General features: G+C 39.8%; 1 protein-coding gene across 5 annotated transcripts in view; it reads left to right on the forward strand.

Annotated features, from left to right (window-relative positions):
• ADGRF5 (adhesion G protein-coupled receptor F5) overlaps positions 1-18,208 on the forward strand; it is a 142,737-nt gene that overhangs the window by 61,445 nt on the left and 63,084 nt on the right. For all 5 annotated transcript variants that reach the window (XM_027838281.1, XM_027838280.1, XM_027838279.1 and 2 more), the window contains exon 2: positions 5,769-5,895. In XM_027838281.1, coding sequence (XP_027694082.1) covers positions 5,791-5,895 — 105 coding nt within the window. In that variant the 5' untranslated portion in view covers positions 5,769-5,790. The remainder of the gene's footprint in view (positions 1-5,768; positions 5,896-18,208) is intronic.

Below are 18,208 nucleotides of genomic sequence, written 5' to 3' on the forward strand. Positions count from 1 at the left end.
TGGGCAAGTTACTTCACTCTGTTTGCCTCAGTTTCCTCATCTGTAAAATGAGCTGGAAAAGGAAATGGCAAACCACTCCAGTATCTTTGCCAAGAAAACCCCAAATGGGATCATGAAGAGTTAGATAGGACTGAAAAATAACTGAACTGAAAGCAATTAGAACGGACCTCAGAAATCTAGTACAGCATTGATCTGGATAGGAATCTCCTCAGTAGCATTCCTAATACATGATCAATCAGCTTGAAGACCTCCACTGAGTGGAGTTCACTCTCCATTCCATTCTTGGGGAGCCGTCATTGTTAAGATCTTATTCTCTACGTTAAGTTACAACTCTGAAACTATAAGACTCTGTGTTAAGAGCTAAGGGGGTCCAAGTAAGAGTAAGACATGGTCTGATGTCAATGCTGCAAGGCATTAGGCAAGGTGGATAGAGCATTGGTCCTGAAGTCAAATCCAGCCTAGACACTTACCAGCCGTGGGACTCTGGGCAAGTTATTTAACTTCTGTTTTCCTCAGTTTCATCAACTTTAAAATGGGAATAATAATAGCTCCCACCTCCTAGGATTGTTGTGAAGATCAAATGAGATAATATTTGTAAAACGCTTAGCACAGTGCCTGGCACATCATAGGCACTTAATAAATGCTTATTCCCTTCCTCTTTCACCCCACACCCCAAGGGTTATGTCTCATTTCTTAAAGAGAGTATACATTTTTCAAATGGATGAGGCAGTGGGTCCAGTTAAATGAGTCCAATGAAGTCAACTAGGCAGTTCTTAGCCTGAATATAAGGCTCAATTCAGACTGAGCTTCATCATTTAGCTTTGTCTTTAGGTATCACCAATACGCAAACTCTGAAACAATACAACTGCATAACTGTGGACCAAGGACGACAAGCTTCTCTCAAGGGACTGTGGGCTGGCTGGGTGCACACACAAGTGAAGCCAGGCCAACTCTTGTTGTTTCATTGTTTCAGTCATATCCAACTCTTCATGACCTCGTTTGGGGTTTTCTTGCCTGGGACATTAAGGTGGTGTGCCGTTTCCTTCTCCAGCTCATTTTACAGACGAGGAAACTGAGGCAAACAGGATTACATGCCTTGCCCAGAGTCACACAGCCAATAAGTATCTGAGGCTGGATTTGAATTCAGAAAGATGAGTCTTCCTGAATCCCGGACAAGCACTCTATGCACTTTACCGCATAACTGCCTAATTACCAGCACATCCCTATCTCTAAGCAAGGGTTGAATGAATACTTCTCTAAAACACGTTAGAAGGACTTCTTGTTCATGTATTGACGGAACTAAATGGCATCTGAGGTCTCATCCAGTTCCAGGCTTCTATGATTCTTTGAAAATACCGTGATCTACTAAATATGTGCTGACTCCTATGGCTACTACCCTCCCACAGTCTCCCCATACAACTCTACAAGCCAACAGACAGTGCCCCTGCCTCCAAAATTCCCCCCTCCCTTAAATAATTTCCATATTATACTCCTGATGTAAGGGATAGCTGTCATGAGGCATCTCTGGTCCACAACTTCATCTATGGTCTTTCTGCCGCTCTATTCTATTCCTCTGTGATGACGTAAGGAAAGTAAAGCCTCTATTAACTAGGATACTCAGAGAAGAGGAAATACTAGTTAGTTGGGAGTTTGTGGTGAACTGAAATTGGTTCAGTGGAAAGAATATTGAGCTTGGAGTCAAAAGATCTAGACTTGAGTTCTGACTCTGCTGCTTACTAGAAAGCTGCTTGATTCCTTTGGGTTTCAGTTTGCTCCTCTGTAAGTAGGAATAATAATGTTTGCATTAATTATCTCACTTGGTTGTGGAGAGAGGATCAAAGGAGATAATAAGTGTGAAAGGGCTTTATAAGTGTGAAGTACTATCTAAATGTTAGTTCTCAGGTTTTTTTTTTTTGAATGAGAAACATTTTTAATTTTAACTCTTCATGCTAAAAATTAAAATCTAAAATAATTAGTTCAATTTCTTGCCTGTGTAAGTACAATACACTGAACATAATGGAATAGTTGTTTGATGAATGAGGATTTTAAATGAAACTAGAGTCATAATTCTGAAATCATTCATCATGGCAGGCTGGTAGAGAGGAATCAGAGAAGTCATCCAGGGGACTGACTAGTTCAGCTGAAACATCAAACCTAGTGAGATATTAGCCAAGTACAACATGGATGTGGAAGAATTTGTTTAACACAGAAGCTATGTTTATCAAAGAACTTTTATGGACAGGTCCTGAGAGAGAATGAGGACATGAAAGTTTATGGTTTCAGAATTTGTCCTTTGTCCTAAGCACATGGGTTTTCTTCACTCATGTACCTCTTTGGAAAATTTCTTTAAGTGTGTGCTCACTCTCTTCAACAGATACTGAGTTGCATCAGTGAGAGAGTATGACCCAAGGTTATTATTAATCTTTTGGCTATTAAACCTACATGGATTGTAATGTAGTTATTATTCTTGCATTTGTTTAATCTATACATACCTGTAATGTTATTATTAATTCTTTTGCCTTATTTCTAAGTAAATGGTAATGTTTAAAATTTAAATATGTCAGCATTGTGAGTAACTGGTTTCTATAAATGGAAGCACATTGGTGGGGGCTTGAGAGCTAACAACATGGTGAGTAGGGATGGTGGTATTCTACCATAATAGAGTTACTCAAAGGATCCTGGTAACCATTCAGTGGTGATCCTTCTCCAAGGACCTTGTCTTGCCACTTTAGAGGGTAGGGAAAATTTAAAGAGTCAACCCAAAAAGTAGGTATGAGTATTGAGTAGTAGGGAACAGTCCAAAAATTGACTGAGGTAAACATGAGTCTCTGTAATGTGGCTGGCCACCCCCATGCACCTATTACATAAAGCAGGAATTAAACAAGTTTCTTTACTGATGCATTAATATTTTAAGAGAAATTTATAAATTCTTGCTAAGCCCGATTGATTCACTATCTATACTATCTCCCTTTACAACTATATCAAACACTGTCTTCTCAAGTCTCTCACTACACTTCCTGATCTCTCCCTCCTCAGAAAACCATTCCTTATACTTTACTGAGAACATAGAAGCCACTAACCTTTTCTCTCTTCCATATCAAAATCCCCTTGACATTATCCCTATCTTCCCTCCTTTACTCTAGTCTCTAAAGAAATGATGGCCTTTTTCCTCAATAAGACCAATCCCCCTACCTGTATCCCAACCCCTTCCTCTCCCATCTCCTCTAGCAGCTTGCCCCTATAATGATTCCTCTTCTCTGATCTTAATCTTCCATTATCTACTGTTTCATTTCTTGCTACTTACAAATGGACCTAAATTTCCACAATCTTTAAAAAATGTTCACTTGATCCCATCATTACTTCAAGCTGCCATCTTGTATCTTTTCCCCCTTAAATAACCAAACCAACACAGTAAAGTAGCAAGAATGCTAGGTCTAAAATCAAGTGACCCATGTTCAAATTTCAGCTCTATCACTCATTAATTGTGTTATCTTTGGCATTTCATTTATCTGCTCTGTGCCTTACTTTCCTTATCTGTAAAATGGGATTGTTGGGCTGCTTCTAACTCTCTATAACTACAAAGTGTGAACGCTTAGAAAAAAGCTTTTTGTATGCCTCACCTCCACTTTCTCTCCTCACCATTATATCTTAGTCTTTTGACCTTCCCACTCAACTGAAATCGCTCTTACTAAAGTTAACAGTGATCTCTTCTTTGGTAAATGTCATGGTCTTTTCTCAGTCTCCGTCATTATTAGTCTCATTGTAACATTTGATATGACATTACCTTTGGTTTGGATATTTGCTGTTGCCACCTTCTACTCTTGAGTTGCTCTTCCCCTCTGGCCTTCCTGATTGTGTTGTTGTTCTGTCCTTCCTTCTTGAAGAGGATCAATGACATTGTGAAGGTGATGTCTTGACTTGCCCTACGTGAGGCAGCGTTGCACAAAGTCGTCAGCCTCTCTCTCTCTCCTCCAGAGTCATCAAAGTCCAGTGGCAACACAAAGGTTAAGATGACTGGCAGCAGCCCAGGATGCAGTGGGTTACTGACCACTCCTTTTCAGTCTTTTTTTTTTTTTTTCGAATCATCATCTGTATCCCACCTTTACCTGTGGGTGTACTACAAGGCTCTGTTGTTGTCCCTTTTTGCCCCGCTTTCTACAATATCTCTTTTGATGACCTCATCAACTCCTTTGGGTCCAACTGTCATGTTTATAGTGATGACATGCAGATCTATTTATTGAGCCCTTGTCTCTTTCACAAGCTCTAGGACCACGTCACCAACTGCCTATTGGATATTTAGAACTGGCTACCCAGCAGCTATCTTAAACTCAACATGTCCAAAATAGTACTCATTTTCTATCCTCAAAATACCCACCTCTCTTGCAGACTTTCTTATTTCTGTCAAAGGCAGAAGGCAATTGATGTACACATTTAGATGTGCACATATTATTTCTCCTGATAAAATATAGGCTGGTTAGAACTCAAAAGAGATTTTCATTTTTGTCATTATTGCACCTGACAGTGTCTGGTGTATATAGTAAGAATTTAATAGAAGCTTAGTGATTGATTGATTGACTTGCCTAATGAAAGAAATCTGAGAGTTTTAGAAATCCATGCTGAGCATTGTTTTTGTTGTTGTTTAGTCATTTTTCAGTCATGTCTGACTCTTCATGACCCGTCTTGGGGTTTTCTTAGCAAAGATGCTGGAGTAGTTTGCCACTTCCTTCTCCAGCTCATTTTACAGATGAGAAAACTGAGGCAAACAGGGTTAAATGATTTGCCCAGGATCACATAGCTAGTAAGTGTCTAAGGTCAGATTTGAACTTAGGTCTTCCTGACTCCAGGCCTGGCACTCTATCCACTGTGCCATGTAGCTGCCCCAATACCAAGCATTAGGAGGTAGTGAAAAGTTGGGGTGAGGTCAGATTGCCCATATGCTCAAGTCTCTCCTCGGTGGTAAATCAGGAGTTTAGAATGACTCACCATCCGTCCGGCCTTCAGTCTGGGTCTCATTTCAATTCTGCAGATTGACTTGTCATGATACCAAGTGGAAGGATTGAAAAAAAAATCAAATTGCTGCTCTAACCTCCTGATTCATTCCCAGGCAGAATCATCCTGAGAGTCTCACAGGGAAAGAGAATTGAGCTCAAACAAAGAAGCAAACAGTATGTTACCATTTTAGATGCAACAGAGATTAATCTGGCCACAAAAATTTGTTCCCTCAATCAAGCATTGCAAAGAGTTTCCAAAAATCATTAGGCTGCCAAAAAAAGATATGTTCAGTTTCCAGAACTACTAAATATGAATGTCTTTCAGCATGGAATAGTGGAAAGAATTCTAGATTTGGGATCAGAGAATCTGTTTCAGTCCCATACTGGCTTCTTGCTATGTGTGTGGCATTGGGTAAGTCACCTCCCCACTATGGGCCTCAATTTCTTCATGTGTCAAATGAGGGACTCGAGCTAAATTTTCTCTAAGGACTTTTCCATCTCTAAATCTATCTATGACTGTGTTCTGTCTTCCCCTGCTTCCTCCTCCAGTCTTCAATGTTCTACTTCTCTCTATTTCACCAGATGAATTTACCTAGGCAAGAGTCTAGGAGCCTAGAGAGATACGATTTTTTTGAGGCTTTTCTTTTTCCATCCCACTTGAAGAAGTCCTTCACCATTGTTGCTTTTCAAATAGGATTTGTTAATTTTTTCCGTGCTATAAATAAGTAACAAGTTTATCAATCTACTGCTCTACAAATCATATTATTCTTATTTCAGGCCACACAACAAACCTGAAGACATGAATTCCCCAGGGAAATCAATTTTCTGTTTTGTGTTCCTGATCGTGACTTACTGTTCTCAAGCTGCATTGAACCTCAATCTTGGATCCATTGTCCATTCTTCAGTGAGTAAAGCTAACCTCCGTCCTTCCCCTCCCTTGTTTTTGTCTGTTTTTCTGGGCACTTCATGTATTATAAATCTTCTCTTTTACAAGTTTCAAAGGCACCAAGAGGGCATGGGGAGGGTAGAGTTTGTTGCTCTTAGGAGAGAAGGGTAAGATAAGGGGAAAGTGACATAAGCACATTAGTTGGAATATTGTTAGGAGTGTTTTAATATCAACAATAACCCAAAATAGAACACATTCCTTGCACTGAGTAAAGTGTTCACTATAAACTTAACTCACCAAGAGCAAAAAGAAAACAAAACTAAGTGCCAGCTCAAAGGACAAATTATTACAAATGCCTACTTGTGTTAGTCAGGGTATGGACCAGGAAGTACTTCTGAAGCTGTAAGCAATTGTTAGCACCTCACATAGGGACTCTATATTTGTGCAATTCATACTGGGGATTTTGACATCTCTAAAGAAGGTGCTATGTCGTAGCCTGTTAGAATTATAAAGAAATTTAGCAATCAGTTGTTCAGTTTTAACAAACACTGGTTCATCCATCCCAATATATTACCAGTCTGCAAAATGGAGTGCAAAATCAGATATTTTACTCCTAAAGGTCCTCACTCCTTAAAACCTAAAATCTTTCAATAGAATATAAGTTCCTTAAGACTAAGGACTACTTTTTTATTTTTCCCTTTGTATCTTCAGCACCATCATAATGCCTTTCAATTCAATCAGTATTGGATAAATGCTGGAATATTATTAGATATGTTTTAGTATTTGATAAATTTGATTCAGCCAAATATTAGATTTATCCAGCATTTCTTAATGCTGATTGAATTGAATTGGATGGAATCAAATCAAATTGAATAAAATTGAATTGAAACTTTTTTCAAAATCACAGTTCAAAGTTTGAACTTTTAGTACAAATCATGCTAGGGTTGGGGGGGGGGGAGGTGCAGGGAATGTCTCCTTTATGACATAGGCAATGTGTGGTCATCTAGCCTTTGTTGAAGGCCTCCAATGAGAAGGAACCCACTATCAATCAACCAATAAACATTTATTAAAGACCTACTATGTGCCAGGCACTGCGCTAAGCGCTATCTCCTGAGATAGCTCATTCCACTTTAAGATTGTCACTTCTGTGACACCTTGCCTTATCTCAACAACCAGTGTTGATCCTTCGCTTCCTCTACAAATCTCTCATGCCTCTCACTCAGGACCCTCCTGCGCTCTCATCTCATAACCACTTTCATGATAGCAATTTGTGCATGTGTCTCATCTTCCAAAGAGACAGTAAGCTTCTTGAGGGCAGGGACTGTGTTCATTTTAAATCTTCATACTTCAAGTGGCAAGTACAGTGCCTTATGTAAATTAGTGTCATGATGAAAATCCATTGAATAGAAATAAAAATGTTTCTTTTCCCTCTGCCTCTAACCTGTTTCTCCTACCCTTATTTCAGTCACTGCTCTCTAAGCCACCAGGAGCCACTGTGCTGAGACATCTATGCTATAGGGTCAGTTCTAGAACTCAACCTGTTTGTCTCCCAGTCTAATGCACTTTCTAATACTTCTCCTGTTCATTAGAAAATTAAATACAAATCTCTGCATATAAGATAGGCAGCATATTTATCCAAAAACTCCTGAGAAAAGGATATAAGATTTCGACTTGCATATGGAGAAAACCTGTTGGTTCTAGAACAGCGGTGGGGAACCTGCAGCCTTAGGCCACATGTGGCCCTCATAGGTCCTCAAGTTCGGCCCTTTGACTGAATCCAAACTGCACTAGATTATTTCATTTGATTACCATAGCCACCTTTTGAGGTAAATGACTTGCTTAGGGTCACATAGCTAGTAAGTTTCTGAGGTAGGATTTGAACTCAGGTGTTCCTGACTTAAAGTCTAGAACTTTATCCACTATGCTAACTAGCTGCCTCTCTATAGCAAACATCAGACTGAGATAATGTGTCCCTCTTAAAATCAGCCAAGGTTTTTCACGTTATAGGAAATCCATTTGTCATGGCTGTTAAGCCTCTGCTCTAGAGGCTAAAATAATGTTTTTATGATCACATCATCTATAAAATTTTCACATGGCCTTCTTAGGTCAGCTGGATAAACAACGGTGACCTTGATATATAGTTTATAAATGAGCATTGTGTCTTTTTTTAGGGCCTCGCACTTGAAGTGCTACTCTATTGTGAACTACTTTTCCCCCAGAGTCTATGGAACAAAAGATTGTACCATGATTCAGCATCATTAATGCACTTACCACTACACTGCTTAGGAGTTGGTGTCTTTGTACTCGTTGTTGACTGTAAAGTAACAATAATAGCATAGTCATAGACCATTAGAGCTCCTTGGAGGTCATCTAGACCTAACCCCCCCTCCCCCATTATAGAAGGGGAAATGAGATCCAGTGAAGGGTGCAGTGGTCAAGGTCATTTAGCAAGTAAGTGCAAAATGGTGACTTGAACCCTGTCCTCCAGACTCTGAGTGTAGGGGCTTTTTCTATCATTTCATACTTGGGTTGAATCTTTAAATATATTTTTAAAGAGCTATTTAATTTCAAAGAGCTATTTAAATATGTTGGATTGAATCTTTAAATATATTTTCAAAGAGCTATTTAATTTCAAACACCTATTTAAATATATTGGGTTGCATCTTAAAATGTATCTTCAAAGAGCTATAAAATGATGAATGAGTTTACATAATCCTACATGGATTTATTAAGTATCTACCATGTGCTAAGTACTATGCTAGGCACAATAGATACTGAAATGCATCCTTGAACTCATGGCTTTGGTTGTTAATTGCTGTTGTTTGTCTTTTGTTCTTGAAGAAGACCATGACATCAGGGAGGTGATGCCATGACACGCAAGTGAATTGGATTTAAGTGAGAGAGGGCTGGGCAAAGTCACCAGCCTCACTTTCTCCTCGGGAGCCATCTGAGTCCAGTAGCCAGATACATATCAGAGTGACTGGAAACGGCCCCAGATGCAGTGGAAGACTTTGGCCTTTTAAAGCTAAGGTCTTCAGCAGGTCTCAGTTTGACTGAGGCAAAGCCCATTCAGTGATTAAGGCTAGGTAAAAAAAAAAAAAATGAGGCAAAGAATGACCACTTTAACCTAGTCTCAGTTGTTAATACCAGGGATTTGGATCTCAATCCATTCATGCCTGCCCATTCTGTGTAACTTTTGCCCATGATCTCCCCTAAATTTGTCATAGAGGGTCAAACCAACATTCTGGAAGTCTTTCTCAGTATCTCTGATATTACAAGCATACCAGTGGAACAGTCAGGCATTTACCTGTTTAACAGTGGAGCATTTACAAAAGGAATATTTAATTCAAAAGATATAAGCACAAATATACAAATTTACTCCTCCAACTCATAGGAAGCATAACCCTCCTTCCCCCCTGTACCACCTCAGTCCCTGGGGAGGGGAAGAAGATTAGGGTCATAGCTTAGGTCAATTCTCATAGAACATATTCCCAGTTCCAAGTCCAAAACCCCCTCAACTACAAGTCCCAGGCTCTCTAGCTTTTCAGAGTTTCTATGCTATGTCTTCCTGTCTTGCCATGGCTTGAACTTCTGGTCCCATGGAGATCACCTCTGGCACCTGAAAGTGAGAACAAACAACACAGAATAGAAACAAACACCCCAAACTCATTTCTAGGGGCTAGAGTAAAAGAGAGGGAGTGGGGAAAGTATTCCTTCTGTTCTTTCTGGTTCAGTTCATGGCACCCATATCCATGGCCACTGGGCATAGTTGAAAGATGGTAGAAAAGAACATGGCCAAAAGAAGAGAGAACAACTCTCTCTTACCGGTTTTAAAGATGCAGACAACTAATCAAAGGCGGCTACCCCACATATGTGATAGGGGACACAGTGAACTCCATGTCCAAACTGGGCATGCTCAAAAGACTCCTCAATGGCACCCCCATGAAAGAACCAAGCATGCTGAGAATCCCTGACTACATCTGTTATCCCTCATTCTTGACACATTGCCTGCTTTGTTTTTGCTCATACATTTTCCCTGAGAATGTCCTTTACACAAGTGTTTTTTCAAAGTTCCTTATTTGCTATATTGTTGTTGTTCAGTTGTTTTTCAGTCATGCCTGACTCTTTGTAACCCCAATTGGGGGTTTCTTGGCAAAGATACTAGATTGATTGCCATTTCCTTCTCCAGCTCATATTACAGATGAGGAATTGAGGCAAATAGGGTCAAGTGACTTGCCCGGGGTCACACAACTAGTAAGTGTCTAAAACCAGATTTGAACTCAGAAAGATGAGTCTTCCTGACTCTAGGCCTCTCACCTAGTTGCCCTCTATTCCTTGTAAACTGAAGTCTATTCTTACCCACTATACACTTCTCCATTTCCATACCAACAAGACTCATTTTAAATTCCACAGAGACTGGAATATTCCATTTTCACGACCAAAAAATAACATGGGTAAAAAGAATGGTATTAAAACATGGGCTTTTGTTTATAGGAGAAGTTTGAGGAGGCATTAAAAGAGCTTTGCAGTTTCTCAAGAGCAATCCAGCCTGTTTTCCTCCTGTTTTATTCTGAGCTCAACTTGACAAAATGAAAAACAAACCCTGTCCTCAAAGAAATAGTTTAATGAAAATCTACATTATGTAAGGCATAAATCCTGGAAGTTATGCCAATAATATTACCTTTGAGGTAAAGATGTAGGTCGAATTCTTAAAATATTACTTAAAATATTTGAAGTACTTGTGTCTAAACAACTTTAAAAAACTCAACCCAACAACTCTACAAATATTATTTTATCCTTCCTTTTAGTGTACCATGGATCTGAACAAGGTCATTAGTATTTCAACTTTATTTAAAATGTGTAAACAAAATTACGGAAAGATTCAATGACTCACCCAATCAGTCACCTGTACAGACAGAAATAGAATTCCTGAATCTCAAAATGGTGCTTTCCCCACAAGACTACTTCCTTTCCCAAACTAGGAAAAAGGGCTAAGTAACATGAGAACTTTCATAGCTCAGGAGTCTGCTCTGTATGATTTGGAATTTTCAGGACCTGGGTTCTAATTCTGGATATTCTGTCACCCAGTTAATATGACTTTATTTAAATCCCTCAATCTCTCTAAATCTTATTATACTATCTTAATATGTAAGACAGGTATGGCCAAGTAGCTACTCAGAGTACAATATCTGTGCAAGCCACCAGGGGGCACTCCATGGTCTGGGTTATAAACTCAGTAAACTGCCTACATGGGCAGGACCTCAGCTTTTCCCCTTTCAGTTCCACTGGATTCCTATCTAGTGTAAAGGTATGAGTAATACTCATCAATAATTCATAGTTTATCAAATGCTTCTAACCCCCATTCTAATAAGGTTTTAATCTTTTCCCAAACTTCACATGACTCCCAAAGAGTTATTTTATTCATTAACATGTAGATATGTATATTTACTAAAATAAAATCAAACTCAACAAACTATTGGTTTTTAAAAAGCATCACAAAAGCAGTGCAGCAGTGCCAAACTCCCTCACCCTCTTCTTGGATATGTTGCATTGCTTTGTTGCTCTCACTGGGAAGGGTTAAAGGAGAATTTCTAAGTATCCATCGAAGATCAAAGTCCAAGTGGGAGGAAAATTCAGCTCACTGCCCTCAGCTCTCATAAGGACTAGTCTCTACTCCTAGCAGCCAATCTGACCTTAGGCATCTCAGCCAGCTGCCTCAGGGAACATAGATGCAGTATCTTTCTCTGCTTAAGGGGTCTCAAAGTGGTTCCCTAGGTGACCCAAACTCAAACATATGTGGGGAGTCCCCTGCTTAGTGTCTTCATGGGCTGGCCAACTTTCTACTTAATCATCAGTCCGCAAGGGTGACCACCTTCAGAATGCATGCTGCTAGATGGAACCCCTATTGGAGCAAGAAACAAAGTGCCCTAAAGGATAGGGAGATTGTCCCAGTAGGTTAAATGATGTAAATCACTTTTTCTATCTTAAAAAAAAAAAAAAAAAGTCTCTCTATCCCAGGAAATCTTGTATGACCTTTTCCCTTCCATTTACTATTTACAGTTCCACACTTCCCATCTCTCTATAGTTTCCAGATGTGCCTAATGTAAGATGATCTAGCAAGCAAGGATTTATTAAGCATTAACTACGTTCCAGCCAATATACTAAGCACTGGGGATACAGAGTTAGGTAAAAATAGTTTCTGTCCTCAAGGAGTTTACATTTTAATTGAAACACATAGATAAGAGGGCAGGTAGGTGGTGCGGTGGGTCAGAGCACTGGGCTAGCAATCAGGAAGGCATCTTCATGAGTTCAAATCTGGCCTCAGACACTTACTAGCTGTGTGACTCTGGGCAATTCATTAAACCTCTTTGCCTCAGTTCCTCACCTGTAAAATGAATTGGAGGAAAAAATGGCAAACCACTCCAGTATCTTTGCCAGGAAAACCCCAAATGGGGTCACAAAGAGTCAGATACAACTGAACAACAATAAGATAAGAGTGCCATATGAGTTATTATATTTGTAAAAGTAAGCAATGTACAAATGCAAAATAAAGAGACATTTAGAGTCTCGCAAACACCTATGTTTTTGAATTAAGTAAAGGTGGGCTAACTGCCTTCTGGACCCATCCCTACTTAGTTTCTATTGGTGCCTATATTTCTTTAGAAATTCCTTATTTGGAGGGGTACCATCCCAAGGACTTTCACTGCACACTGAGAGGAGACGTCTATCCTTAACTGTTGAATGTCAAGATCACTCCATGAGATCGCTAGCACATTGGGTACCATGGAAAATTGAGAAAGTTGTCTTCAGCATCCTTCCCTTCTTGCTCAATGCCCAATATTCCTATGTGGGTGTTTTTTACTATATTGTCTATATGCTACCTTCACCCAAATACACTTTTTCCTGCTCTCAGGGTGATCCATTATCTATAATCAGTTCTCTCTGACACTACTCTCGGTCTAAGGTCTCCACAGGAAGAACTACCCTTCTTAGTAGAATACAAGGTCCTTGAGGGTGTTGCTTTGGTACCTAACACAGGGCCTGGCATATAATAGAACTTGGTGGGAAAAACACTGGCTTTTAGTCAGATGATATGAGTTCAAATTCTGCTTCTGTCACTTATTACTTGTGTGACCTTGGTCAAATCATTTTACCTTTCTGAGACTTAGTTTCTTCATCCTTAAAATGATAGGATTGAGCTAGACATACTTTAAGGTCCCTCTGGACTCTAAACCTTTGAGCCTACGAACTGAAACAAATTTTCCTGGCCCACTACTATTTTATTCCCCTGCATTTTTCTGATTTGATTTATCTTTGTATTTCTTTCTCTGGGGCTCCAGCTCTCTCTGTTCTTTTCAAGATGACAATTAACTGATGTGATTGACTATCAAAGATTTTGCCTCCTAGCAATTAGAATAAGTCAACATGGAATGGGTTGCTCTCCTGTACGAGTTAACTCACTATTACTGGAGCTATACAGGGTCATTGTAAAAAGGAGAGGTAAAAGAGAGGTAGGGAACAAGCATTTATAAAGTCCATGCTAGGCACTGTGCTCTGCCCTTTACAGATATTATGTCATTTAATACTCACAAAAACCCTGAGACTTAGGTGCTATTATGAGCCCCATTTTACAGTTGAAGAAACTGAGACAGACAGCAGTTATAACTTGTTCAGGGTCATATGGATAGTATGTGTCTGGGGCTAGATTTGAACTCCCGATTCTAGGCATATTGCTCTATCCAATGTGCTACCTTGCTTTGGGCAAGGATCGGAATAGACCACTTACATAGTCCCTTCCTGGTTCTTAAGATCCTATGATTCTAGTCTATAAATCGGCTAGGAATATCCTTCTGGAGGCAGTTGTCCAACAGAGATGTATGTGGATGAATAAAATGTGAATTTCAAACCAGATGGAGCAGATGCTACCATAGCAGGTGTTAAGGATAGAAGTGCCAAAATCACACTTTTGAGGTGTTGCTGTTCCAATTATTCCATTTCAGGGGTGGAACTAAAGGGCTTTTCTCCATGCCTCCCTACAATTTGTAGAAGCTATAATGTCCAATAGGTGGGACATTTCCAGGAATTGAAGACCTTGTCTCTTCCAGCTGATATCCTGCCATCAGGAAATCCCCACCCCTAAGCTGGACATTGTCACTTGAGATATTCATCTAGTCCAATCTACATGAGACATGTGAAGGGAAACCTAGGCTGGAGGCACAACTTTACTGGCTGCAATCCATGCACCAAAGAATATTATGAGCTCATCAGCAAGGAATGGTGTGTCCCTGTATGTTCTGTTCAAAAACACCAGCAGCAAGTGGTTGGTGTGCCCCACCAGAAGAATAAGCATCCCAGTTGCCAGAATACTGTACTGACACCCCGTGTTCTCTGAGGCTACCAGGAGCAGAGCTAGGCACGTCATGGCAGGCCATTCTTAACAAGTGATTTGTACTAAAGAATAATCACGAGACCCATCCCAACTCCCATTTCTTTTGTCAAATACCCATGAAGTTCCATCTGACTACCCATGACTCCAGTACAATCAAAGCCAATAAACACTTACTTTTTGTAAATAGTAGTTTGTGCCATAAATGTTGGTGCACATTTATAAGTTCCTGCTACTGGGGAGGCTGAGGCTGGTGGATTTCTTGAGCTCAGGTATTCTAAGATGCAGTGGGGATAAGCTGAACAAGTGTTTGCACTAATTTTCACATTACTATAGTGAGCTCTTGGGAGCAGGGGGCCTAAGAAGCGCCAGCCCAGATTAGAAACAGAGCAGGTTACAGTTTTCATTCCAATTCCCCATAGTATCAGGTTCAAGAGTGACCACTGTACTTCCATACTGGACAAGATGGGAAAGCTTAGTCTCAAATAATAATGATGATAACAAATTAAATAAAATAATAGCTTGTTAATTTTGATTCTATTTTAGTAAACATGCAGAGTTATATGTGAATGAATAATCCTTTTGAAGTTATACAAAGTTCAGAAAGAGATTAAAACCTTGTGGGATTGGGGGCTAGAGCCATGTAAATAATTATGAATTATTGATGGGAATTAATCATACCTTTAAGGCTAGATAGGAACTCAGAGTGGCACCAAGACTGGAAAAAGTTGAGAAGGCCTGGCAGGAAAGAGGTCCTGTCTGTTCAGGAGCTGAGCTGATAGCTTAGGTCACAGAATGCCTTCTCATGACTTAAATAGAAAATGGAATCTTAGAATTTGAGTCTAAGTCTAACCCATTTACAAAATGAATATCATTATTGGTTGGTTGTTGTCCTTCATGCTTAAAGAGGACCAAAATGACATCACTGTGTTGGGGTCAAGGTACAGTGTATCCAACTATGGCTGATCAGACCAATACTACCTCGGAAGGCTCTACCACAGATCAGGCACAAATAGTTCATATGAACGTTTGGAGCGGTGATTTCTCTAAATTTGTGCATCTCATGTTTCTTTTGAGCTACTGCAATTCTGCTTTTCTCATAGAGCACAGTGCCTTCTTTGATGTGGGCACACCATACTGGGCAGTCTTTTGCCAGTGTGTAATCAATTCTTAGAGAATGTCCTTGTATTGCTTCTTCTGACCTCCATGTGAGGGCTTGACTTATTTGAGTATTCCATAAAATAGCTTTCAGGCAAACGTACTTTTGGCATTCAAACAACATGGCCAGCCTGTGAGAGTTTTGCTCTCTTCAGCAGAATTTGAATGCTTGGCAGTTTAGCTTGAGAAAGGACCTCAGTGTCCAGTACCTTCTATTGCCTGGTCATAGTCAGAATCTTCCTAAGACAATTCAAATGGAAATGATTCATTCTACGGGCAATAGGGAGGAACTAAAGCTTCTTGAGTAGGTCAGCAATATAGTAAATGATTTTAGGAAGATTGTCTGGTAGGTGTGGGAAGGATGGGTCATAGCTCAGCACCTCATGTTTCCCTTCCCTGGGATGCCCTCCCTTTCTTCTGCATCTCTCCAAATCTTACCTGCATTTCAGATCTTATTTGTTCCTCAGCTGACCATTCCAGCTCATATTGGCCTTTTTCTTATCTGAATTACTATTGCATGTATTGTTGTTATTATTATAATTCAGCACCTGCTTACATAAGATCATAGAATTAGCTTATAAAATCACGGAATTTAAAGCAAGAAAGAACCCTAGAGATCATTTCATCCTACCCTTTCATTTTACAGATGAGGAAACTGAGTGTCTACGAGGGAAAGAGACTTGCCCAAGGTCAGATAATGTAGTAAGTGGCAGAACCTCTTTGCTGTTTTATTTATATCCATCAGTACTATTTCCCTAACTAGATTGTAAGATCTTAATGATAAGAATTTTGTTTTAGTTTACTTTTATTTCTCACAGCAAATAGTTTGATAATTCTCCCTCATTTTTACAGATAAAAAAACGAAAGCCCAGAAAAGGGTGACAATATGGTATAGTGGAAAGAACTCTAACTTTCTGAGGCTGAGGGCCTGTTTTAAAATCCCATCTTTAACACTTGTTACCTATGTGACCTACAGCAAGTTACTTAATCTGCCTAAACCTCAGTTTCTTCACCTGTAAAATGGGGAGAGGGGTTGGCTAGATGAGATGGCCACTGAGAACTTTTCCACCTCTAGAACTGTGCTCCTATTTTCTTATGAAGCAATTTAACCAGAAGAACACAGCTAGTGAGTGACAGAATGATGTCTAGAACTTGGGCTTCTCCCAAGTATGTTGTACAGCATCTGGAACCACTTTGTAGCTGATTATTAAATTTTGAGTCTGAGCATTTACACCTCAGAAATAGCTAATAGCTAAATGCTACAAATCAAGGCTTGATTTATTATTTTGTTGGTTATCTAGAAGAAGAAAGTAAGGGAGAAAATGTTAGTAATGTAGATTGAATTTAAAAGCAATTTTAAAAGCATTTAAAAGATGTACATCTGGGCAGCTATCGGTGGATACGGTACCAGGCTTGGAGTCAGAGGGACCTGAGGTCAAATCAGACCTCAGACACCTACTAGCTGTGTGACTCTGGGCAAGTCACTTCACCCTGTTGTCTCAGTTTCCTCATCTGTAAAATGAGCTGGAGAAGGAAATGACAAACCACTCCAGGATCTTTGCCAAAAAAACCCCAAGTGGGGTCATGAAGAGTTGGACATCACCGAAACGACACAACAAGAGATATACTTTATTTATTCATTCATTTGGAGAGCTGATTGTTAAACATTTACCCCCATACTGCTAGTGTGGCCTTCTTCTCTAAACCTTCACGTATGACCAAGAGAAGTATATTTAATGGATCTTTAGCTTTTGTGACCTTGGAAAAAAGGGGGAAAGAGAGTGTGTTCTTGCCTGGGAGGATAGCATCCAAAGTTAATTATCAGGAAGCAATATTCCTTTGTGATGTCTCTGCTCTCTATCCTAAAGGACCATAATCATACCTACTTCCATTCCTAAGACTGGGAAAGAGAGAGACAGAGACAGAAATGGTGAAAGACAGAGACAGAGAGACAGAGACAGAGAGAGACAAAGACAGAGACAAAAAGAGTGAAAGAGAGAGACAGAGGTAGAGAGGGAAAGAGAGATGGTGACAGAGTTGGAGAGAGAGAGAGAGAGAGAGAGCACTTCCCATTTCCTTTTCTTCTCCCACTGCTTACGCAAGAGGAGCAGAGGAAGGAATTCAAAGCAGCCTTGTGTTCTTCTGTCCTGCTTGGGAATTGGAGCCAAAGAGGACAGAAAGAAGAAAATTTGTAGCAATATACATCGTCTCTTTACCCTCCTTGGCTCCTAAGAATATAAGTAAAAACCCAACATGAGAACAGCAGCGGAGTTGTGTGGACCATGTGGTACCATGGAAAGTGGACCAGGATTGTAATCAGAGGACCTGATTTCAACTCTCAGCTTTGCTACTTGCTTTTGCTGTTTGACCTTGGGCAAGTCACTCTGGTCTCAGTTTCCTCATCTATTAAATTGATTTTTAAGGATCTATGCTCTTTTCAAATCTTTCAGATTTCAATCATTCTCCATTCATCCATACTCATCTACAAAGCATTTATTAAATGCCTACTGTGTGCCTAGGTATCTCAGATTCAAGAAAGAAAGAACAAAGAGATGCTAAAAGAAAGAAAATACCTTTTCCACCCTGTACCTGAAATTATTTTAATGCAAAGGGCTTCTTAACTCTGTGTGTGTGTGTGTGTGTGTGTGTGATGGACTCCTTTGGCAGTCTGCTATAGAAGGCTAAAGACTCTTCCCACAATAATGCTAAAGAAAAATAATTCCGTTCACCTTTCCTCTCATCTCTTCACATGTGTATTGAGAACAGTCTTAAAATGGAAATGCCCTA

Source organism: Vombatus ursinus, unplaced genomic scaffold (assembly GCF_900497805.2).
Source record: "Vombatus ursinus unplaced genomic scaffold, bare-nosed wombat genome assembly UNPS02014826.1, whole genome shotgun sequence".
Lineage (NCBI taxonomy): Eukaryota > Metazoa > Chordata > Mammalia > Diprotodontia > Vombatidae > Vombatus > Vombatus ursinus.